This window comes from Misgurnus anguillicaudatus, chromosome 22, assembly GCF_027580225.2.
Source record: "Misgurnus anguillicaudatus chromosome 22, ASM2758022v2, whole genome shotgun sequence".
NCBI lineage: Eukaryota > Metazoa > Chordata > Actinopteri > Cypriniformes > Cobitidae > Misgurnus > Misgurnus anguillicaudatus.
In genome coordinates this window covers 29,275,717-29,302,416 of record NC_073358.2, presented here as the reverse complement: position 1 = coordinate 29,302,416, position 26,700 = coordinate 29,275,717, and the positions used below count along the sequence as shown (strand labels likewise).

Genomic DNA, 26,700 nt, shown 5'->3' with positions numbered 1-26,700 from the left:
GAAGGCATTTTCATCAACACTCTCAAATACAAATTACAAAATGTGTTTAAATAGGAGGACTGGGAGAGTAAAACAAACAGCTGCTTACAATATTCCTAAAGTTTTCCTTTGTCAACCACAAGCAATTTAATTGTTTTAATTTTACATTTTTATTGACATGGTGCCCATGTGTTGACTTATTAAATACCCACACACAGCATGAAGTGTTTACTTCACCTCTTTACCCATTAGGACAGCCATGAGAAAGAAAGATCAAAAAGTCTTAAACCACAATCTATTTCAGCAAAACCCATGCTTTTAGAGCAGAAACTCCATCTGCAGACACAAAATATAGATATGATTGATTATACACAATTGTATATGCTAAGTGTTTCTATGTAGAGAAACATATGCATCGTTTCCTTGAAAATATGGGCAGCTGGGGGTGATACTGTGCAGGTACTGTAAATGTTGCTCTGGTCTCCTGGGATGAGGCATTACGTACAAACTCAAAAAAGTGTGTGTGTGTGTGTGTGTGTGTGTGTGTGTGTGTGTGTGTGTGTGTGTGTGTCGTGTCAAATTTAATCAAAAAAAGATTTCAGTGTCACATATTTAAAATAATAATATAAAAGTTATAAATCAGGTATATTAGGATTAACTGTGCACTGAAATTGAGAACTCATATCAAAGGAATCTTGTTGTAAGGAAGATAACGAACCAATATTAATAAACTGTGTTATTAATATGCTGTGTTGATATGTCTCTCGATGTGCTTAAAATTCTCTTCATTCATGTCTCGCCATTAAGTTCAGTGGACCAGATGAAGGGTTATTGGCAACCCTTTTAGACAACATGCACACTATGCTGTCTGCTTTTCTCATGAGCTGCAAGTATTTGTTTATGGTAGTTGCTTGTTCCAAGAAAAAAGGCTCCCGACTTGTCTGTTTTACCTGGAAACTGACTGTAAACTGCAAAACATTGCATCGTTTCTCACGTCATGTTTTACCCAAGTACATGTCTGCTTTCAATATGTTAAATAATTAAGTTTTCGTTTGGCCTCCTAGTTAGAAGGCACCGCCACAATCTTAACGTCTCTTTGCTCTACCAGCTGACGTAACAAGAAACACACGCAGCAGTGTCCAAAACAACCAATAAGGTTGGGAATACCTTATGACGTTGCTGAGAATTTAACATTCGCCAGTCTTAAAATGTCTTGATGGTAACATTGCACAAAAATACATTTTAGTGTCTGAGGGCATATATATATATATGGATGGTATAAGGTCCTAATATGTAAGAGTTTGTTACAGATATTTACATTTGAGGTACAAATATGCACCTTTTCGGTACAATAGTGTACTTTTTGAAAAGGTATCACGGCCGCCCCAGTGATAACTCTTGTCCCTTCTTGAACCTTTTTTCTAAGAGTGTATCATCTACAGAGCAGAACATTGCAGACATGAACATTATTTTTTACTTGAGTGTATTCATTTAGGGCAGTAAACAAACCTTGGCAGTGTCGACAACCTATAACTCAAATAAGGATTTATAAAACGATCCATAAATAATTAAAGACTAATATATTACTTGACGTGACGTATGAATCTGTCACTTTCAAAACTTGTTTATAGCACTATGTTCTGGCAGTAAATATAGTGTCCAACATACAGTAAGACAAACAGCTAACACTAACAAATTAATATAAGATAAATATACGAAAAACAAGTGTTTTATTCAGGGTAAATAAGCTGCACTTTGCCATAGTGCTCTAAGTAAATGAGGAATTTGAGTTACCAAGCAACAGGTGCTTCACACACACGCTCACACATACACACACATGCGCACATTGACTGGGACAGAGAACACCAAGAGAGACAAACAGACAAAGTGGATGAGGGATGTGGGGAATTTGTAATCCTAAGCAAAAGTGCGATGAAGACATATTTAAAAAACGAAACTAGATAAACAACACTGACCACTATCTCGTTATCTTAACAATCTCTGGCCAAAACAAAGCCAAACAGCCCTCTTAACTTCCATCTTTCACTCTCTGCTCCTCCCACAAACACTCACCAATTCATTCTGAATAAGCCACTCATTCTGAAAAACCTCAGACACTTTGAGACAGCATTCCTCGTCTAAATCAGACGCTGTTCATGACAGTTCGGCACTGCCAATGCAATTCCATTTTCTTTTAATTCTCACATGGCACGATTACTGGTTATATGAAAGGTTTCTTTAAAGTCCCTGTAAAGTCAATCTTGAAAATAGTTTCTTAACACATTATAAATGGTGAAAATTTATTGCAGAAACAGGCCACAAAGACCGTAAACTACGTAGTACTGAACTGTAGAGTTAGATCTTTAAACAGTTTTTCACCATTTCTGAGTTCAGTTTATAGGCGGGCCTAAAGCGGTGGCTCACATAGCCCGGCCCCTAGCACAATCGCGATCATCCATTCAGGTTGTAGCGCTAATTGGAAGTTGACAGAGATGGCAGCTTTCTCGCGAGTGGGCGTGGTTTCAGTGCCAACCGTGAACACGCCCCCACTGCTAGAGAGCAATGAATGCTGCCTATTTTCCAAGATTTCGAAAACTTATTTTATTTACTTGCCGTTTTTCCATCATTTAAATTGGGTTGGGTTGTTAAAGCATTACTCCACTTTCATAAGAAAAATATGATACTTTACTCATGCCCATGTCGAGTAAAGAAAAAAAGAAAGAAAGACATAAACATCTTGGATGAGGGGTGAGTATAAATTATCAGGACATTTTCTTATGAAAGTGGAGTATCCTTTATCAACACATTTTTCTGTGGGGTGATAAACTCAAAACACACAATCTGACTTTACAGGGACTTTTAACTTAAAGTTATTTTTATTTGTTTTATACATGTTTGACTAAAGCGTAAGAGGCTTCAGTACTGTTATTTGTTGCACACTGTAACTGACATTTTAGTATGAGAAGCTCAGATGCAAAAGCCTCTAAATGCCAAAATGAGTTATGATATTTACCGAATGCTCTCAGTTCAATTATAGTATGAATCTGTATAATATGTTAATCACATACTTCCGCTTCCAATACACTTAATCCCAGCCTCAGGCCATTTATTAATACTGGTTTGTTGCCAGAATCCATTAAGAGTCTGACGAAAAAATGCTAATTTACAAGAGAACATGTTAGACGCACATAGAGGGTTTTGCATTTAAGCCCTTCATATATAGTAAAGCACTTTTGATCTGGTTATAAGTATCTGGAATAAATGTTCAGTTCATATGGTTTCATTTGGCAAACAGGTATAGGGAAATTATTCTGTTACATTCGACATACATTTTTTTTTTTTTAGGTATTTTAAAGACAATTGCATTAGTTAATACTGTATTCTCACTATAAGCAAGGTAAAATAAAGTTAAGGGGATATTAAGTAATTTGTTTGAAATGTGCTTGGCTCAGCAGAATTCAGATCAGTTCTGTTATGTCAATAATGTCAAGTCAAATTTATCTCTACAATGTATCACATATTCAAATCACATATTCAAAGGAAGTAGCCAGGGGGGAAGATGTTTAGGTGAAGAGGAAAAAAATTTGGGAGGCTTTACACTTATTATAGCAGCCTGTCATCTTATTGCAAATCACACATTACAATAAATATACATTATGCCAAGTATAATAAAGTCACGCGATACAGAATGTGTTAAAATTACTACTAGTAGATAATAATGACAGCAATTAAGGCTTTTGAAGGAATTCAGTGACATGCCGGAGTGGTGTATAACTGCCACATTATTAATTATGTCTGGATGATTTTTCATTTTCCGAATCTTATAGAAAGTAAGACAAGTGTGTGAATGTAAAAAAACATGCTTAACAAATCAACAACAAATCTGTAAGATTTGTGGCTTTATTTATGCGGTGTTTATTTTCCAGCATATTATGGCTGTCTCATATTTTATCATACTGTCAGCCGTATTCCTTTCCTAAATTCACAAAAAAATCTAATATTTAATAATTTGTCTTAATATTGTATCGTTTGATACCTTTTTTTTAATTTGAAAGTCTGTAAAATAATTACAAATTCTATTTATATTTTTTAATATACATATATACAAGAACATTTATTTATGCAGGGTTAAATATTACACTATTGCTTTGCAATTTCAAAGTATTTATTTCTTGCTTTTCCCGTGGGTTATACATTTAATATTCACGTTTTGGGATTATTTTGATTACAGTAAAAAACGACATGAGATAGAACAGAGGCCCAGGCCTTCTGTATTTACAGTAGACTTTTATACAGGACAGGGCGGGCTCGTGGATTTGATCATATTCTTCACCTTTGATACAAAAAGCGTAATATTAAGTGAAATGGAGTTGTTCTCCTCTCGTCATATGCGGTGTGATCTTATTTACCCGTATTGTTGGCGCCGTTCCTGGGGCCGTATTATTTAGTCCTGACAGTTAAAGCGCTCAAGGACTTTCCCGAGCGAACCCTCCGTAAAATTAGTGCTTAGCCCAGCAAAACACCGTGACACAGCAAGCTCTACGCGCATTACCTGCGAATAAGCCCAAGAGAGCACCTGACACGAGAGGAAAAGGGCTGTTATTGTACTTAAAAAGGAAAGTGTAGGTTGTTATGATGCACCCAGGGTACTGTAGCAACCGCCGCCTCGGCTCGGACTGATCATTGGAAACAGACAGTCAATATCTTATCGCGCGTTCTCAAGGTAAAGGGAAAACAACTCGAAATTCCCACCCCCGGTCGGACTTACTTTCATTCGTTCTTTTGAGGATAATACGCACACATGAGCGACTTTTGCACGGAGTGGGAGTGAATAACGCGTTTAAACGAATTGCCAGAATAGCAGCGTTTGAATAACAGACGCCCCAAAACCCGAAAGTCTATTCGTTTGCGCTGTCAAAAAGTTAAGACTTTTCTTTTCCGCTGATTGAGTGCCGCCTATGCGTCTCTGTCTATGCACGCGATTATACAGCCGTCTGGTTATTTTCGCGTACGCAGACTCGCGCCGCGCAGCTCCTCTTGTCTGCAACTTTTAAACGGGAATGCTTGAACAGCCAGAGGGATTTTGTCAATGAACTTGTTGCGGTGAGTGCCCTTTAAACACTCACGGCCTGTATCTACTGGAGCGTCTGTTTCTACACTATGGAGGTTCCGGTCGAGTCCCCAGACGCAGTTTTTCACGGACCTTACCAAAGCCTTTTTCAAAACGTTCGCGTCGTGCGAGCGAGCAACGCCGAGAGTTTGGACATTTCGAGCTTAAAGAAGTGCGGGTGCTTGCGCGACTCGACGCCGAGGGAAATGCGTTTGAACAGGCTGTCCCCCAGCACGGGATTATGCTGCTGCCCCGAGAAAGAGTGCGAGAGCACGAGTTCACTGATGGAGGCAGAGACAAGCCGTATCCATTTTCTCAAGAGTTTAACAGGAAGCAAAAGCGACTCGTCTTGTGGCGGCTCGGGCCGTAAAGACGCTACCGAAACCAGCGGCCGTTGCTCGGGTTCGCGTCGGGGCACGGAAAGCGGAGAGAAAAGCGGTGTCGCAGCTGAAGTTCACTCGAGCCGTGACGCAAGTGTGGCGAGTAGTCGCGCGTGCAGCAGCAGCAGCACCACCATCTCTGAGACAGCGCGCGAGCTGTGCAAAGCCGTGTCTGTGTCTTTGGGGTTAGCCATGGAGTCCAGCGAACTGGGCGAGGTGGGACCGCACCACGCTCCGCCAACACCCCTGACCACTGAAAGTAGCACTAATGACATCTATTTGTTTGGTATGCCTTTGCTAGACTGTTCATTGAGCCAGCGGGAGACTGGAGGTAAACGCGGAGAGTACGGTCTCGCGGCGGGACGAGAAAGAGGCGCGGAGCTGCAGGGGAGCGATAAAGTCCTCGGGATGTTTAAAAGTGGCCACCTGGAACAGCTGCCAGGTGAGAGGACGACCTTGCCGTGCAGCAACTCATCTCATACGCACTTAAGCGCGGACGTGCAGGAGGTGCATGAGTTCGGCAGCCTGTCCGGGGACATTGCCAACCTGAGTTCAGAAGGTACAGCGGCGACGACAGCACCGGATATGGACGCATCACGAGCGGCTTCGTGCCAGTTTGAACAACTGTTGCCCGCGAACATGGCCCATTTCGTCCACCCGGAATCGGATCTCAGTACCGGACCGAGTCGGAGCTTTATGAAGCCCGCGTCGATGTCTGGTGAGTTTGCGGGGCCCTCGGAGGACAGATATTCCGATTACATGAATATGTACAACGTCAAAATAAAAGCCGAGAACGAGAACTGGGGGTACCCGCATAGGTACACGGAGGACGGGAACGGACAATACGGGCCTCCCAAACAGAGGACCCCCTACCCTTCTGGCCATGAAGCTCCTTTTATCTGTAACCCCTACGAGTACGGACGAAGCGGAGCTCTGGTGCCACGGGAGCGACCTCCGCCCGAACAGTGGTACCCGGGCGGGATGCTGACCCGTCCCCCTTACCCTAACGTGCCCTGTGTAAAAAATGAGATGGGCGAGTGGCTGGATGTAACAACGTTCACCGACGGCAGGTATGAGGATTTATACACTTTTTTTGTTCTTGATAAAACAATTAGGCAGAGCGCTGTATGGATGTATTCAAATAAACCAGAAGTAGTTTCAAAAAAGTCAATTAGGTGCACACCAGGATTGAATTGCTTTTAAATGGTTTTCCCCATAAGACTAACATGCTCGCATTTTTATTTCAAAACGCAACTTTATAGAGGATGGGACGGATAGAAGGACCGTGAAAAGTTTGGCATATGAGTAATCTGATCTGTCCTATAGTAATGTTTCATTCATTTGATCAATAATTACATAGCAAGTGAATTTGATCTGAAAATTGTGCACATGGTGGACATCTGCGATGCATGTAAAAGATGCTTACAGGAATAATACAATGCATGTGAGTTTGCTTTGTGCATCAGGATCAGTCATGTTTCCGACTGTTTTACAGGCTAGGTATTAAATTTGTTATTCCTAAAGGAAGCGTTAATTTGTTTGAAGTTCCTCTTTATATCTGCAGCCAAGTCAACTAGTACACAGAGACAGCTGTACACATTAACACACAAACTAGTGTTTAAAAGACAGGCCAGCCTCCTCACCCAGAGGATTGCTGGGTTCCAGGGACACTGCCATGAAGGCAGCCCCACACGGCTGTGTCCAAATGCAGGAGACCCTGCCAAAATCATCAAATCTCTTATCGTAGAGGTTCCCTTTAGTCTTTTTGTCTTCTTTATGAGCCATTCACACTTTTACGTACAGACTGTATGCTACATGGACAAAGCAAATTTTGTTTCACAAGTACAGACACGTAGTAACATTTTTAACGACTAGCAATACTTAAACTGCTTATACTGAACATTCACTTTATTTATTTATTTGTTTGTTTATTTTAATGCATGTAGCACTTTGTCAACATTTTAGTTTTTAAATGTGGTCTCGAAATATACTTAAAGCTGACAATGGGATGGCTATCCTAAAAATAAAATCAGATTTACTGATATAATCAAATCTGCACCACCTGGGACAAAGCCGGACATGGATAGGAAAAATATCCAGAGGCTGAAACTTTTTCGAAACTTTACCTATAACTCGAATTACAGGGAAAAGTTCAGTTAGTTGCGTCCCCGTGCATTTTGTCTAAAGAACTTGAGCGAGTTTTGGGTGCTTCATTCAGAGGCACAGTTGAGCGCCCATTTTGTCTCAGGCTGTTTTTAGTGTATGCGAGTGAGTGTGTGTGCGTGTTTTTTTCTGAAAGGAATTTGAGACTAGTTGTGTGTTTAACCTTTGTATCTTTTGAGTTTGAGTTGGAAGCAAAACCACTTGATCTTTTAAAAAAAAATCTTTTACACTGGCATTGATATCACAGTAAATCTGAACATGACAGATGGAAAAGGGGACTATGAATACCACACCAGAAGTTTGAGGAATAATATATTTATTGGAGAAAGAATTATACACACTTACATTTACAGAGTAGTTGATGTTGGTCTGGATGCCTGCTTGATCAACCCATGCTGTATTTTTCCACATATTGAACTGTTTTAAAAAGCAAACAGGTTGATTGTTGGCCATTGCAAAAATAGACATCTACTGGTTGAGCGTGACAGATAGCTGGATTACCGGTACACATCTGAATGTCTGGGAGTGTTTATGAGTGGGAAAGAGAGGGACAAAGAGAGTGAGAGTTTTTTTGTGTATACGTGTCTACAATATGTAATAATCTACGGTACACCTTCGTCAAATCCAGTTCTGGTAAACTAATACTACAAACAAGGCAAATGTATTTTTGGTAGAACCATCACATGGGGGTAGTACCAAGAACCCATTTTAAATGTTCTGTGTAGCCCCATCACTTTCGAATTCTAAGAACCCTCAAGATCAAAGTGTTCCCGATTGCAGGGCAGATTACTAATTTAATTGCTGTTACACCAGTCCTGTTCGAAACGTGTTTTTATGTGCCTAACTACGGTAGTAATAAAACACTTTTTGTACTGTGATCAGTATGTACTGTATGTGTGTGCCGTATGAATACATTCCCACCCAGACACACTACATCCGGCATGTTTGGATTTCGACCTGTACATGTTTTTATCATTGACGTTCTGTAAACAGCTGTGCAAATTATTTATTCAGGTGTTGTTAAACAAATAAAAAAAATAATGTGACCATATGAGGCGCATATCAGATTTTTTTGTCATCTATTTGGGTATTTAGAGTCTACTCTTTACAAATCAATAATGAGGATTTGGACCTAGGGCTCATTTTGCATACTGATTTTCACACTTCACATACTATAGGAATAGGCCTATGTGCACATGATAGTACTGATAAGTGGGCGGTGGGGGGCTTTAAAATAAAATTTATTTAAATTCTTTTTTTTTTGCAATTAAGTGCAGTTAGCATGTTTTGTCCAACAGAGACAGACATTTGACACTTGGAAAGCAGATGTAAATCAGTAAATTTGTTTATAGGGTCAATCAATACAGAGATAAAATATTCTGACAGTAGGGATGAACTTGGGCACCTTTACCAATTGGCCTAATTTTATCCTTAATCATGCTATATATTATTTCACTCAGCCTTAACTTAAAGAGTACATATTTTTATCATATATTCTATCTGTGACCCAGTCTGTGAAAACCCAGCCTAAAGTCATTTTTGGTGATTTACTGGCTGTTTACATAAAATCATCCTACATAATATAAAGAACACTCTGTGAAATTATAACCTTGATATCTTTAATACTGACAGGCCATGTAAGGTTATGCCAAATATTGACATTAAAATGAAATTGATCATTTAAATCAAACTTTGATAATCTAAAATTTATAATTAGATTATGAGACTTTAGGCTGGATTTTACAGACAGGGTCACATATTAAAATAATATTTTTAATTTTTCATTCATAATTATCATCAATAGTTTATTGCACCAGTAGTCGTAATTTAGTTTGAAATTCAAAAGAAATGTGTTTGTATCTTTCAAATGTAGTTTTTTTAGTGTCTTATATAGTTGCCACTGCCTTAATCAATTTCAGTCTCTTTGCAAAGCCTAAATTAGATTGTGCACATATCTCTTTTTGTAAACTAAAAGTTTTCCTCAGCCCATGATGTTCCAAAACATTGTACAGCTTTTGTCCTGTGGAAATTGAGGATGTTATGTAGATTTTTTTCCATATGACAGCTGAATTCTTTCCCAAAGTTCTTACAGTAAATCTCATTAGCACTCCTATTCAGATTAAAAAAGTATGTGTTATGGGATCACACCGAATTCAGAAGACTTAGTTAGAATATGTACTTATGTACTTTAATGGTGTTTATCTATTCCATAGCAACAATATGGGGATAAGTAAATAATGACAAAGTTTTCTTTTTTTGGTGAACTATGTGTTTTACATCATTTATAAGTTGGGCTGCCACTAAGTAAATAATCTGTTGGTTATTATCTCAGATAATCAGTTCACTTCTTGTATTATTGATTTTTTTTTCAGAATCATCTTGAATTCGGTGCTACCTTAAAAAATATTCATTCAATTTTCTTAATTTTTTTAAGGTAAGTCGTTGCAATCAATTTATTTAAGCTACATTTAAACAAAAAAAAAAATTAGTAAAGTAAAGGAAAATAAAAAACTTTTGTTTAAATTTAACTTAAATAAATTGATTGCAACTACTTAACTTAAAAAATTGAGTAAATTGAATCAATCATTAAGGACTATACAAGTGTATACACAGCATAACAACACTATACATTGTAAATAAAACATTTTTAAATATTAATGTTTCCATATAAAACCATTTCCCCCATAATAATGTAAAGGACTACTTTTTAGTTTTAAATAATCCAATTATTACTAATCCATTTACTGTTTTACTACAATGTTAGGGATTACATGAAGAATTCCGCTCAGGTATGATAATTTAAAATCTAACTTTAATATCCAACAGTAAATATTGCAACATTTAATCACTTGCCGTGATAAACTGTTGGGAATACTTCCGATTTATAACATTTACAAAAATGAATATTAAAATGTAATGTTCTGGTGAAAAACACCTCTCAGCCTCACCGAACAGCACTTTCCAAGCTCCTGACACAGCAACATTCCCACATGAAACCAGATGCTTGAGACTTTATTTTAGGTGTTTAATATAAAGATGCTCATATGCTTTGGTTGACTTGGGTCAACACCACAGTTGGTTGTATTAAGTCATATTGTTTACGTATTATGCAGAGGTGCTTTCCCATAGCTAGGAACACCATAACATTTGGCAGACGACAGCTTCATCTTACTATAATTGTTAGCTATGTACCAACTGGAATAATAGTATCTTCTTCAGGTGTTTTGAAATTGAAATAATAGTATGTATCCCATTTCCTCCTTAATACTTAATTGTGACTGAATGTTGTCTGAATACTGAATAGGCGTTAAGGTATGCAGTTATATTACTTTACTTCCTTAAAACACGTACACTGTAAAACACACATGGCTGATAAAACGTAAACAAATAAGGCAATCTGATGAAGTGAGATTTTTGAGTTCAGTGATTGTTTTAACATTTGCCAACGTTAATTTGTTTATCGTGGATTTCGCTAAGTTGACAAGATCACAAAAGTTTTTCTTTTTATAAGTTACAATTTAACTTCATGTTGCTGGGAAATTTAAGGAGAGACCATTGGCATATAACTGTTTGAACATAAACATTTGTGTTGAATGCACTTTCAGCACCAGCAGTATTGCATCATGCACTCTTGACTGTACTGAAACACAACCATGGTGACGACCATCAAATATCATTCATTAAAAAACAACTCTAAATACAACAGATAACTAACACAGACAATAACAGTACACATTATGCAAGCAAACACTAAAACAGTAATCTTTTAAAAAAAATTATCCACTGAAATAAGCATTGCTAAATGTAAAATTGTTTGTCCATGTCCAGTGAACCAAAAAATCTTTGTTAGCAACATGTTTAGGCTTATTTTATTTATTTGTATATATTCAAAATAATAAATTCACTCCTTTTCATACATTTGTTTATTTATTACAATGTACCTTGTCTTCAATATTTCATGCATGTATTTTCAAAAAGTTTGGTCTTCATGATCTTTTAAAGACACTCCTTTTTGACTGAATCTATCAGGTCCTCTCATTTGCCGGTCCTGCCCATCCACCAATCAGATAAGACCATTTTATTTTAAGATTCACCTGTATTTCTTTGTTTTACAATTTGTCATTATGTAACTAAAATGGGGTGCAAATACTGTTTTAACTTTAAGCAATTACTTTGTGACAAAAGTTTCAGCAGCCTAAAAAGTATTTTTGCCAATAAAAAAAACTTTAAAATTACAATGCAGATTTTGAGTAATTCAGATAATTTTCTCAAGAGTTTTTTTTTGACTGGAATTTTAATAAACCTAAAGTAAAATTTTACACAAATATAGTGGGCCTCAAAAGATCAAATTCAAAATGTAATGTAAAGTGAGTAGACTTGTTTGGAAATAAAAAGTAAATAAGTTTATAAATTTACATCAAAGAATGGTATAAAGTAAAATGAGTCTACATTTTTAGAACTGTGAACTATTTTAAATCTTAAGGTCAATTTGAAACATTTGGGTTGCGAAAACCAAGAGATTAAAATTTGGGTTTGTTTCTTGACCATATCCTTAAAATGGATAAACATAATGATGTGGTTGGCGCTAGCTCCTCGCTAAGATCAAGCCATTTCTATCCAAGAAAAGGTTGGAGATCGCCATCCATGCTTTTATCACATTTCATTTTTGTAATTCCCTCAACTGTGGCATTTCAAATAAATTAGTTGCACGTCTTCAATTAATCCAAAATGCCGCTGCTTAATTCCTCAAAGGACAGCGCAAATTTGATCATGACACCCCATCTTACGTTCATTGCACTGGCTTCCTGTTCATTTCCGCATCACCTTCAAAATTCTACTTTTTTCTATAGATCCTTACATAACCAAGAAACTTTTTATCTGTCTGAACTTCTTTACCCGTATAGCCCATCTTGTACATTAAGATCTAAAGATCAGAATCTTCTTCTTCTTCCCAGATTGTGGCTAATAAACAGAGAGGACAGAGTAGGGTGGTCCATATTTTTCAACTTTTAAAAGTTCATGCTCTCACCCCACTAATATGTTTGAATAAATTAATATAAAATTGGGCACATTTTTTAAATATTAATTAATATTTAGAGGTTGCTCAAGACCTTTGAAGTTTAACATATTTATATATTATGTAATTCTTTGTTCTAGCATGTATAATTGTTTACTTATAACAGCAATGCACTTATTTGACCATGCTCCATGCAAATAAAACTCCTGTTTTAGTTGTGATATGTCTTTCAAAGCAAGAAAGCTTCAATGTAAATGAAGCACAATAGACAATATACACTCAGACAATGGCTGAAGCAACACGAAGCAAGCTCGCTATATGGTTACTCGGATCGGTAGAGACTGAAATAACTGGAACAAAGTTACCCTCCAAGAAGCAAGTTTTATGTGTGTTGTGCGTAATGGTACATTTTTGCAAAAATATGTGTTTTCGGAAATATTCAAAGGCTTTGAGCAACCTCAAGATATTGTAGGAACAATTCAACATTTTGCACTGTGTGTTTTTATTGATATCCTAACACATTTAGGGGGTGAGAGTTGAACATTAAAAAAAATAAAAATTGACCCATTATAAGGACCACCCTAGGACAGAGCCTTTGCCATTGCAGGCCCTAAATTATGGAATAGCTTGCCGGTCCACATTAGAATCGCTCCATCCCTAACTGCTCTTAAAATCCTACTTGTTCTCCCTGACTTTTAATATTGTGTGATGTCTATAGATGTTTTTATGTTTTTTAGATTTATGGTTTAACTTTCTTTTATCTTTTAATTCTATTAATATTAATATTATTACTACGATTATTATATCTTTCTTATCTCTATCTTTTTTTATATATATGGTGGTTCAGATGGATTTGATACATAAACCTTTGTAAACCTTTTTTTGGGTGTTTTAAAATAGGATCTGTCTATATCCATCTAAAAACCAACTACTACCCATCTACCATTTTGGGTTGGTTTCGTACCGATAAGTGTGATAAGCATCTTAACCTGCTAAGTTGCAACCATATGGACGTACATGACAATTTGAATGCTTGATCAGGATAATTTTTGTAAGTTGTAACTCTGCTACCCATATGATTGAGACCATCTTCCATTGATTATGAACCATTGAATGGGATTATTGTTTCAGTATCGTTTGTCTAATGAGGCTAAGATGTAGACTCTGGAGGCAAATGTGGTTACATGAAAAAAAATCAACAAAAGCTTCCAAGTATAGATCCAATTACACAACAAAGCTCCTTTTGTTTAAAAAAAAAGGATATCATTTGCTATAGCCTTGTTTTATAAACCGAGTGTATTTGACATATTTTGAATCAAACATGTCCACGCTAAAGAACATAATCATATATATTCAAAGGATTGATTTTTGAATATCTGTGGATGTAAATTGGATGACACCTGTATGAAAATAAATCATACTAATATATTTTCTTAGCCATTTCTGTTAAGAAGAGGAAAAGATATATGACTGTCTAGAAAATAAGACCAGCACATGTAACTCAACTCAAGACAAACAATTTTGGCAAATAAAATGTTTCTTACTGTAGCTAATCTAATGAAAGATTTACGCACGTGGATGTTTTTCAAAAAATAAAGTATTTTTTGTGAGATTACTGAATGCAAAGACCGTAAATATAAAAGTCAAAAGTATCCCTTTACAGTTATAGTTTCCAACTCTAATTTCTGGTTAAATGAACCGGGTTTAAATCTGTAAAAAGCCAACAAACGCAAATCTGTGACCGCACAATATATCTTAACAGCAGGTCAGCTGTTGACAGCAAACAGGAGCGTATTGGTTGCTGCTCACAATGGGTGGTGTAGTTTATCTCTCGTTCCCCTGTGCCAAGTCCCCGTTGGCTTCTCATTATCTTCATGGTTATAGAGAAACAATGTTAATTTGTCATTACTGGCTTGACCAGTGACAGGTGTTTTTATGCAACTGAACTTTACAGAGCTCTAGTCTATTTTGATAGTGTTTAGTCAGTTGTATCAGGTTCATTTGGCACATTTTATGCAAAAGACATCTGAGAGGATTTTAACTCAAAAAAAGAGACCACCAAACCAGCATTTCTACATTTGAGTTTTTGCAAAATGTTAATTATTTGCCTTAAAGATGGGTAATGCCATGTGTTCTTAGGTTTAAATGGCTTCAATTCAAATCAATAATAAGAACATCCAAATGTCACTCCTAGAAAAAAACATAAACTGACATTTATGAGCTAAAGTTAGTTGCCTTCCATTAATGGTCATATGTGAGAAAAAATGATCAGATGCAACTCGGACAGGCTTTCAATCAGAGTTAATGCTTTTGAGAGACGTCAGCACAAAGAGTTTTTAGAAATGTTAACATTAGTCTAAAGTGCAGTGCTGATGTGCAGCTTATTTTTACTTAAATCCCACATAAAAAAAACTCTTTATGAGTGAGTTTTATGGTTTATGTGTAAACCACATTATGTGAGTTTATGGTTTACAGGTTTATGTGTAACACTACAAGGCCTAAATAACATTAATTTACACATAGCGTTGGGTCAAAAAGGGACTAATTAACCTAGCAAATGTTTATATTTGACCAAACAATGGGCTAAAACAGCCCATGATTTTGAGTTGAAATAACCAAGCAGGTCAAATTATAACAAAGCTGGATGGGTTGGTCCCTTTTTAAACCTATTGGGTTGAAAATAACCCACCATTTTTGTGCACAACAAAATCACCAGTGTTAATTGTACACTGGTGGTGTAACTACCCAGTCTCATGTAGATGCGTATAAATAGCACAAAGTGTAAAAATCATGCAATGCGTGCATATGATACGCCAGTCCTTCCCATTCACTTAAACGGCACATCTTTTTTTTTGACATTTTATTTATTGGTTTCTTAATTTTTTTCTGTTTTTTAAACCATTTTCGCTTGGATTTAGGGTTAGATTTCAGATTTGCTTAAAGAGGTTATTAAATTTATAGGTTTCTACATGTTTTTGTCTATATTTAAGCCATGGTTGCTTGGAGTTGGGGTTAGAATTGGGGTTTGGGTTAGGATGTCATTTTTATATAACAAAAAGTTGTTCTAACCCTAAACCCAAGCGAAGATTGTAAAAAAATAGCAAAAAAAAGAGAAACCAATCAATAAAACAACAAAAAAAGATGTGCCGTTTAAGTGAATGGGAAGGACTGGCATTTGATCATATGCACGGCGAAAGTGTTATTAGAAAACTTTTTTGAAATAGATGACTTTCACTGAATATTGAAGAAAAAGCAGCCAATAAGAGCCCAGATTAAATATGAACTCTTTCTATACTCTTTAAAATTCATCCTAAATTGAAAATTTACGAAGCTTCATAAAAAATGGACACACATATGGTTCAACAATTTCTAGGCAAAGGGTGACTGCACTTCAAATAATAAAATATAAGAGAGTTTTGGTTTATTTTGGATTCTTTTAGTCACCAACATAATTTTCAAAGTTGCATTTGTGTTATGCCATAATTTGGATGAGTTTGTTATTATTATGTTATATGGAATAATGTATAAATAATGAACGAGTAAGTGTGTCCAAACTTTTGGCCTGTACTGTATATATAGACAGGGTGGGACTCATACACCACCAGTGTACATTTAACACTAAATCGTAAAATACTTGTAGGAATACTGTACACAGTATTTCAAATTACATAGGATTTTTTTAAATGCAGAACATTTCATAAAGACAAACCATTTTACTTGGTGATAATTATATGGCTCTTTTTAAAAAAACAAAAAACAAATGCATTAACACTGTTAAAGAATAAGCAAAGCAAACTGACACTTAAACTAACAGCTTTTCATATAGAAGCCGTTTCACCTCATTCTGTCTGCTTATCTAAGCAAAATTATATAAAACGTGCATATAAATACACATAACGGTTTTGTGACCAGTGATGCAATGCCTAAATGTTAACAGCACACAGACACAAAACACAGTTTTCATCCTGATCTGATTTGCTTTTTCTGTTGCAAACACGCAATCTTTGTGTGTGTTTGTGCTGAATTGTCATATTGCAGAAGTCCTTACAAAGAGTGTCTAAAGGACGAAGCATAGTCCATATTTTATGTGTACGCAAGGGTCCGCCTACAGTGTGTGTGACACCATTTTTGTCATCAGAAGATTTTGGAAATCTTGTGTACGCGTTTGGCGATGCATGCACCTACAGGACAACGTATGTAGCCCAGGAAATGCATTGCTTTTTGTTCAAATGCGCATGCGTCAAACGTACGTCTACACGTTTCGAGTCAAGTAAACTAAACTAGAACATATTGCGATGTAAAGATAAATTGTTCACTTCAAGATCTTGTATATTATGAGATAAACCTTCATCTTACTACACAATAAATAATTACTGTAGCAGTGACAAAAAAAACAATAGCAAACAGCAAAACAATCTTATTACCACATTATTCAATTATGCTGCATTGCATGACGGGAGCTTGCGACCTGTAACACATCAGCAGCATTGTTGAATGCAAAAACCTTTCAGGCAGTTCAACATTTGGGTGAATTACAGGTTTTTACTAACATGTGCTTTCATGAATATTCAAAATAATTCACATTTTTGAATTTCATATCAGGACTTGTATCAGCCCTGTATGCTGAATAAAATGTAAAAACATTTCTACGTTGTACAGTGTCAAATTCTAAGATGAAAGCGAGGGAGACAGGGAAAGGGTTTCTTCACATTTCAATCACTAAAGTTAATTGTTTTATTAAGATGTCTTCCTTCGAGACAGGTCAGGAGGTGAAGTGAACTTGCTCAGCGTTCTTCGATAGTGCAGGGAAAGCTTACACACATGAATGCATGCATATGCTCCATAAAAGGGAATGGGCACACGATCACTGCACCGTGCTGGAAGTTACAAGAATAATTTTGGGATCTAACCTTTTCGCTTTGCCATCCTGTCAACACAGGTGCTTATTTGCATATATTAAGAATGCCTAAAAAGGTTCACATTTTGCTGAATGTGAATCTTTACATCAATCCTAACTTTGTTAGGGATTGGAGAAACCATACCTCACCCTTGCTTTCCAGATCTCAGTCAAATAGCAAACATCTTCATTTATTATCATTTCAGAGATCGTATTCATATACAGTAAGAATGTTGTGCGAGAAATCCCAAGGCTCATATGGGCTGCAGGCTTTTTGATGTGTCAGTATTCATATGACATGCTTTGAGTTACACAAGTGCTAGAGCACGATTTAATTGTTTTCTCACTCAAAACTCAACTGAGTTTTACGATTTCATTTCCTAAGCAAAGTTTGAGAACAGCTGCACAATTTCCCTTTGTACTGTACAAATATTTTGTCAGGAAAGTTAAAAAAATAAGCTTCATGTGGTTACTGGTTTCATTTAAAAGTATTATTTAATATAGCTGAATCAATTTAAATAAATTGAAATAAAAAGTTCGACAGGTCATTTAAGGTAAGGAAATGATGAAAAAATATTTATAGATATTAATAATATCTTTTAAGATAACAATTTCCACTTTTGTACTTTATCCTGCAAACGTTAAAGTCAAACGTTTCGCTGACAAGAACTAAAGTTTCACCCTATCAGTCTGATGAACCTCATTGTCCTTTATATCTCTTGGTAACATTACACAAACCTATGCATGTTTTGTCCAGAGCCCCCCATCTGGAGTGGCACAGGCCCTCCCACGGGTGTTTCATCAGAGGCCTTGGCTAGAAGGATTTAATCAGGACTGCTTTGAGGGTGTCCGTTTTTCAGTCCCCCCTCCCTGGTGACCTATTTGTTTACCCATGAGTGCTTTCTCTTGGGTCATTACTGCCTTGTTTTTTAAGACAGACATGATACACACAAATACTGGATGCGTGTTTTGAAATAAGAGACATCTTTATTTAATTGGATTCGAGTGTATGTGTGTGTGTGTGTGTGTGTAACATCTGATTCTACAAGTTGTAAACTTGTTTTCCCCAAAACTTTTTCAGAAAAGTGTTGGGGAAGTGATGAACTAGACTTGTTAGTTTAACCCGCGATCCCTAAATCACCTGTACACCTAATCACCTCCGGAAACACACTCGCAACACACTCAAACGCACTGTCACCTCACGTACAAACCTGTTACACCTCTCGCATCAGCGTCTCACTTACACATGTACTTTGAAGTTTTGAACACCACTAAGTTTTACATGAAAAACTAGATTTAAGTTGGCCTTTGACACACCCAACTGATTCTCCCGAAATCCAGATTTAGAAGGTGTCCATGCATCAGAATTTTTAAAAAGCCCTTAAAGCCAATTTTTTTCACATATAAGATTTCTTCTTATGAACTTACTATAATCATTATTTTATAGAGGATTTAAAAAATATTTCCTATAGAATGATTTAAATTTTTTAGATTATCATTACCGCAACATGATATTACATTAAATATATGCATGTACAAACTCATGTTTGGGTAATGAGAACTAAAAAGTTGTGGAGGTACTATGACAAACAAAATTTAACTTTTATCTGGAGAGAACAAAATAAGAACTTCTTACCTGGTAGCCATCTAGAGTGTCACAGTCAATTATGTCCCTTCCACCAAATTTTTTTTTTAAATGTTAGTTCCTTGAGGGCTTAAACAATGATTGAAAATTTTTGTGGAGGATGAGAAAATTGGTCTTGGACAAATTTATATTCCTTATTATTGTTACTACATTTACCAATGATCACCAAATACCACATGTTTCTTTACTGTAAATGTTTTTAGTATAACATGCACTGACGCTTTTTATTTTTTAGATTTTTTAACTATAAATATTTCTATGTCAAAAAACCCAAATCAGTCATGGACACGTTGCGGTAATGAAAAATGTCCCATTAAATGTGTAAAAAACAACAAAATTGGTTTGTATGATGTCATTACAAATCATGTGCAAAATAGTACATGAAGAGATGTTTATAACTGTATGCTTATTATTCTGATAGCATTTACTTTTATTATCAAAATGTTTCATGATACCTCGCAAGTCTAATTTCACGAGAATCAACAAGGTTTACATAAAGATGGCTTTGTATATTTGATAGAGATCGAGCAATACTGTTGTTTTTTAACCGATACCAAATATTTTGATGCTTATATGCCCGATAATCGACGATGTGCTGAACTGAAAAACATTACTACAGGTTCAAAACCAAATTTTGAGATAATAAGTCTGATTTTAGCCATTCATTTCATTATGATTTCAATCTTTGACATGACCTTATTCAATCAATATTAAAGATAATGAACAAAAATTAATTTGACAACCGTTTTTTGATAAGACAGGCACATTTATATCGCATCATTCGCATCGCCCCATGCGAGGACACGTCTAATCATGTCTTTGCATTGACTTTTTATGTAATGTACTCGCGCAAATCGTTGAACTCGCATCTGGTGTGAACCCACAGTTACACACCCAACTTAGAAACCGAAAAAACATATGATGAAAAAATTTACTTTCATGCCACCAAAACAGTCGTTCATCAATAACTCTCTGGAAAATTATACATTTCCAATAATTTGCGTGAGATCGTCTTTTGGCAGCGTGAAAAATACCGGAAAAACAAAACACTCAACCTTGTGCAACAATGTAAACAGTCCGTGTTACAACTAACCTCGCGTTAGTTTTTGCCCGCGCCCTACTTTATGTCAGAAAAACTGATATCCGATAATGGGAAAATGCCTAAATATCGGAGGAAATTTTGGGATACAGATTTATCGGTAGATCTCTAATATTTGATTAAGTTGCACGGTTATAGTAGACAAAAAGAAAAGAAAGTCACACGTTTATGTGTCTACATTTAGTCACTCTTAATCGCTTCTTCTGCATATCATTTGCTTTTAACGGCAAACCCTTATGAATGTGGAACACAAAGCACAATAAAAAAGATGCTTGTTCCGAAAATGGTGTTCACAGACAGTCAAATTTAGTCCCAGGTTTACTGAGTTTATTTTAAAATGATATCCAATAGGTAAACCCTCCAAAGGAATGGTTAGTTGATACCCCTTGACATAATAAATTTAAATCAGTTTAAAGTCTACATGCGCACGCCAATATCTGCATGTAGCATTTCACTCTTCAGTAACTCTCTTGTTTCCTTAATGGTAATTCCGAGTGTGTGATTTCCCAATCTCATCTGTCAGTGCCATAATACACGAAAACCATTCCGGCGTTAGTTGCTGAAGAGAGGGAGGGGTCTGCATGCGAGTGTTTGTTTTAGTTATATGTGTTTGTCCTTGTGTGTACCCTTGACATATCATGTTACTGAGTATAGTTATGTCTGCTGTGTCCAATCAACTTCTTGGCTTTGTTGCTGTCCCCTTCACACAAACATACACACAAACTTCTAACCTCTCTATCGTAACTTCATCCTCCCTGTCTCTAGCTTTATCAGTAACACACACACACTCACTCTCTCGCAGCTATATTTTGATGTCATTAACACTCCAGCCAATATGAGCACCGTTCTGAAGAGCTGATAATGCCGACAACCACAATAGCCTAAACATCAACGTTTCATCAGTAACACAACACTACTGTGGTGTTTTACACGGCACACAGGAACGTTAATTGGAAGTAATGTTAATATGACTTATCTTACATCTGTCATTTTACATATGCACTTGATTACATGCTGTTGACACTAATGTAAACTTAACACTTCCCGAGGGTACGATACAGTACCATTCCTGTATGTTTACTCTCCAGAAGATATAGGTACTTAACTTCACACCTGTCAGTAGGCAAAAAGTAACTTGGAAATTAAAGTAGTGTGCACATAGCACAAGCAATACATTTACAGAGCCAAAGTTACGATAAACACAGGATCACGATTTCATCGAGTGCTATAAAAATGTCACTCGAGTGCGGTAAAACTATCAAGTTTTAATATCTAATATACAGTAATGAGAAAGACTAAAGATCATGTCAGTGGAAATAGAAAGTGAGAGCAAACTAACACCGCCCGAGATCGTGGTGCGAGGTTGTGTAGTGTGACTGCTCTGGCTTACAACCCCAGCGCGCCTGTATTTTTAGCCAGAGTGACCTTCTTAAACATGACATTGCATGAGGTCAAAGCAATAGCTGCCATAGTCCTGATAGCGAGAGACACCAAGACCCTGTGATTGATACGGCTTGTTGGGAAAGTGCCACAGCTGGCAGGTCAGTGGTGTTCGTGAACCAACCAGAACGCCTCCCAACAATGCCAGAACTTCCCAGGCGCTTCAGAGAGATTCATCCACACGCAGGCCTCGCCGGAATCCGCACGGAAATTCGGATTGGTTACAAACATTGCTCAAAATATCTTTCATTGTGTTCAGCAGAACAAAGACGTTTTTACAGGTACTCACCCTCAAGTTCCAAACCTGTAAAAATGTATTTGTTCTGCTCAACCCAAGACGACATTTGGTCACCATAAAGTGGATTCGAGTTGACATTAGTAAAAAATGACTACATTTTCATTTTTGGGTGGACTATAGACGGTTTCAGCAGTAACAACATAAACAAGCGGCTGTCGTGGTCCGCACGTGACTTCCGGTAAACTCTGCTAATAATAAATAACAAAAAAGTACTTTAAACGTAGTTTAATTATATAACAAGCAAAAAAACAACACAGAGATTACATAGGACACCAAAACATGTGTTATTTTCGATGAGGCATTTGTTCAAGAGATCAGTTTAGCAACTAGTCAGACCATTAAAAAAACGAAACCGGAAGTAAAGTTCGGATCCAGACGTTTATCATGTGCGTCCGATGAAACCGTCTATACCTTTAAAGGGACATTCTACTTTTTTTGAAAATATGCTAATTTTCCAGCTCCCCTAGAGTTAAACATTTGATTTTTACTGTTTTGGAATCCATTCAGCTGATCTCCGGGTCTGGCGGTTCCACTTTTAGCATAGCTTAGCATAATCCATTGAATCTGATTAGACCATTAGCATCGCGCGAAAAAATAACCAAAGAGTTTCAATATTTTTCCTATTTAAAACTTGACTCTTCTGTAGTTACATCGTTGTACTAAGACTGACGGAAAATTAAAAGTTGAGATTTTCTAGACCGATAATACCGATAGTACATTTATACGCCAGAATGAGAGTATAATTCCTAACCATATCGGCCTAGAAAATCGCAACTTTTAATTTTCTGTCATTCTTAATACACATTGAAACTACAAAAGAGTGAGGTTTCAAATAGAAAAAATATGTTTTTAGCACGATGCTAATGGTCTAATCAGATTCAATGCATTATGCTAAGCTATGCTAAAAATGGTACAGCCGGACCTCGAGATCAGCTGAATGAATTCCAAAACGGTAAAATCAAATGTTTAACACTAGGGAAGCTGTAAAATGAGCATATTTACAAAAAAAGTGGAGTGTCCCTTTAAGAACAGAAATTAATTTTGCTTCTGTTTTATGAGTAAGGTCACTGATTGTTTCTGCTGTGAAAATTAAGTGCCAGTTAAGTTTGTACTATATGGTTTATATTGACACAACAATCAAGTTTATTTAATGCCACTTTGTTTTCTTGCACATTTTGTTACAAAGTAAAACCCTAAATTTAAATAGATTTTTTAAACTAGACTTTTGCTGTATTTAAGTCATTGCATGTAAAAATCTCCTTTTTCTTTACTCTTTGCATTTGCGCTTCTGTTCTAGTCTCTGTATTATTTCTTATCATTGCAGTAATGTGAATATTATTGGCTCATGCATGATAAATGCTTGTAATGTTCCTCATTTGGATAAAAGCGTTTGCTAAACGATAAGATGTAAATGTAAATTAAACATTTGTCATCAAATTGGCTACAATTGCTGTTTGGTTGAAATTATGGGTATTCCTCGATTGAAAAAGAATTACCCTTTTTATGGGTGATGTCAGAGAACATCAATTTCGAGATGTAGGTTGAATATTGTCAAAAAGCTGTAATAGATAACTTTTTGATAAGATAACAATCTCTCAGCACTAATTCAGGACTAAAGGAGGAAATAATAGGGTCTTGAGTGAACGACAGAGTAATGCATTTCATGTAGCCCATATGACAATCTGTCTGTTCTCAGAGATTGTTTAAAGCTAATGCAGAGAATGACAGCAAGCATCAGCACCCGACTGTGTGTGTGTGTGTTTCTTGTCGGCTTATGGTGGGATTCTTGTGGGAAATTAAGACAAGCCTAGGTGACAATGTGATTTAATTGTTTCTAAAAAAAATAAACTGACACATAGAGGACTGAGGCCCAGCAATGTGCAGAGCCCTAGGGAGTCTTTTTTTTCTTTTTCTTTTTTATTTAACTCCCCATACACAAAGTTTTTATAATTTGAGCACATATGTTAGACAGGCATGAAATATGAAAAATATGCCCTCTCTTAATCGCAGTCATTTTGTTCACTTTTCTGATATTACTATGCGTGTGGTGATAGAATTGGGTGCCATCATCAGAACAGAACAGTGATACCGAATGACTCTCTTTAACCGAGAATCTTTCCATCATCCCTAAAGGGATAAAGCAGTTATTACCCTTCATTAGAGACCTTGGCACTTGCATTTGGATAATGTCACCTTTACTTACCTCCATCATTTGGCCACTGACACACACACACACACCCCGGCTCTCACTTATGCATTCTTTCAGAGAATGTCACCTGTTATCACCGAGGGCCGGACCTGCAAATGACTTTTACAATTTAGCAGCCGCAGTAACAATTGATGTTAAACTTCACCGAAATTCAGCAGCAATCCACAGTATCTTCATTCCATTTAGTCATCTAAATGTACAGACGTTCACCCATTATTCGTGCCGTACATTTCTCCGCTCATTCGGCTGAGAGCTTTTTAGTATGTGTGCTCTCTTCAAATCACAGATAATGGACCTTGTATGTTTTCCTTCATAACGCGGGAAAACAAGTTCCATATTTGCATTGTTTTGCTGCTACAATAGAGAACAGAGCATTCATTTGAGTGTTTTGTCATGCCATTAGCTTATGCTGTGTTTTTATTTGTAGGTATGATGGTGGAAGAAGTGACATTTTCCCAATGGAGTTTTTCCTTCCACCACAAAGGACCTGCCTGATCTGCTCTGATGAAGCATCTGGATGCCACTATGGGGCTCTCACTTGCGGAAGCTGCAAAGTTTTCTTTAAAAGAGCTGCTGAGGGTAACATACACTTTTTTTTATAACAAAAGTCTCTTAAAGGAAAACACCACAGCTTTTCAACATTTTACTATGATATTATCCCAACTTAGACGAATTCATACATACCTATTTTTTTTCAATGCGTACACTTAATCTTTGTACAGCGCGTCGTGAATGTGTTAGCATTTAGCCTAGCCCCATTCATTCCTTAGGATCCAAACAGGGATGAATTTAGAAGCCACCAAGCACTTCAATGTTTTCCCTATTTAAAGACTGTTACATGAGTAGTTACACGAGTAAATATGGTGGCACAAAATAAAACATTTAAGTGGACAAAAATGAGAACTATATTGTATGCTCCTCCGCCATACAATATAATTCTCATTTTTTATCCGCTTAAAAAATCGGCACGTTTTATTTTGTGCCCCAATACTTACTTGTGTAACTACTCATGTAACAGTTTTTAAATAGGGAAAACGTTCAAGTGTTTGGTGGCTTCTAAATTCATCCCTGTTTGGATCCTAAGGAATGAATGGGGCTAGGCTAAATGCTAACACATTAACGGGGCGCTAAGTTGAGGTAAGAACATAGTAAAATATTGAAAAACTGTGTTGTTTTCCTTTAAACACACTGTGGACTGCATTTTAGCAGCTAAATGTACTCACCATATGTGAGGACTGTATTCACTTTAATTAGAGCTTTTAATTACAGCTATAAACTGTCGTTAAAGCCACATTAAAACCTGTTATTTCTTTTTCATGAATTAATATACTTCTGACCATGTGTCCAGTGCAGCTTTTATTGTTTTTATTGGTGTCACCTAAAATAGCAACAATTGGCACATCTCACACAGAAACTGTTGTTTTTATATATAAATATATAGCAGTACAGTTAAAATGTGAGAGAAAAACAGAGAGATGCATAAGAATTTAGTTTGTAACTACACACAAGTCCCAACTACACACAAATTAGGGACACATTCTTTCCCTGTTATGCAAAGTGAAAGCAATCTTTTCAATAGAAATCTAACACCTACAGCCTTACAATATAAAAACTTGGCTGTGAAATAAGTTAAGGTTGGCCATTAAAATGGGTAATCAGTAGCAGACAAACACTTAGGTGAAGGTACACTGTTGTCATACAATTATTTCACATACATATATAATTACATATTGATACATACATGTAGTATTTATATATGCATGAAAGTTTCGCTCATCATCGTGTGATCTGGAATGTCAACCCAATTTCATGGTACGTATTTTACGGAGTGTCTAATTTCTATTCATTCGTATGGCCACACTCATTATCATTATTTGACCGAATAATTTCATTATCTTTATGGTAATCATACGTTTTTGTACGATTGACTTTTTCATTCGAATTGGCAAACTCTGACGGTCCTAATACTTTTATTAACAATTGCAAAATGATAAAACAAGGCATATTGTGACATTATATTTGTCATTAAACAGATGCCAAAAAATATACAACATTCATATCATGCACTAATGACATTGCAAGCCTTTTCAATGTGTTTAATGTATAATGTTCTGTAAGTCACTTTAAATAAAAGCATCTGCCAAATGCATAAATGTAAACGCCTTTAAAGACCCAAGATATAAGTATATAAATATAGTTAATGCCTTAATTGAATGATAACCAGTTCTGATAAATGGATGCCCTTTTTGCTTTAAACAACAACAGAGATGCTGGAAAAACACATTTCAAAGTTAAGAGAAGTTTAAAGGTCTTGCCCCACAGCCAGCCATGAACTTCAGTTTAATCAAATACAGAAATATCACACTATTATACTTACCGCTCCAACAGTTGTTACTGGAGACAAAGAGAGATAAAGAGGGAAAATATAATAAAGGAAAAGTTGAAAAAGTCTTGGCCCCCTAA

General features: G+C 36.3%; 1 protein-coding gene across 2 annotated transcripts in view; it reads left to right on the top strand.

Annotated features, from left to right (window-relative positions):
• ar (androgen receptor) overlaps positions 1–26,700 on the top strand; it is a 115,578-nt gene that overhangs the window by 12,381 nt on the left and 76,497 nt on the right. Inside the window, exons 1-2 of one of the 2 annotated variants that reach the window (XM_073861137.1) lie at positions 4,360–6,539; positions 24,665–24,817. In XM_073861137.1, the coding sequence (XP_073717238.1) occupies positions 5,140–6,539; positions 24,665–24,817 (1,553 nt within the window). In that variant the 5' untranslated portion in view covers positions 4,360–5,139. Of the gene's footprint in view, positions 1–4,359; positions 6,540–24,664; positions 24,818–26,700 lie in introns of those variants that run through there. The other variant, XM_073861138.1, reaches the window with a different exon arrangement.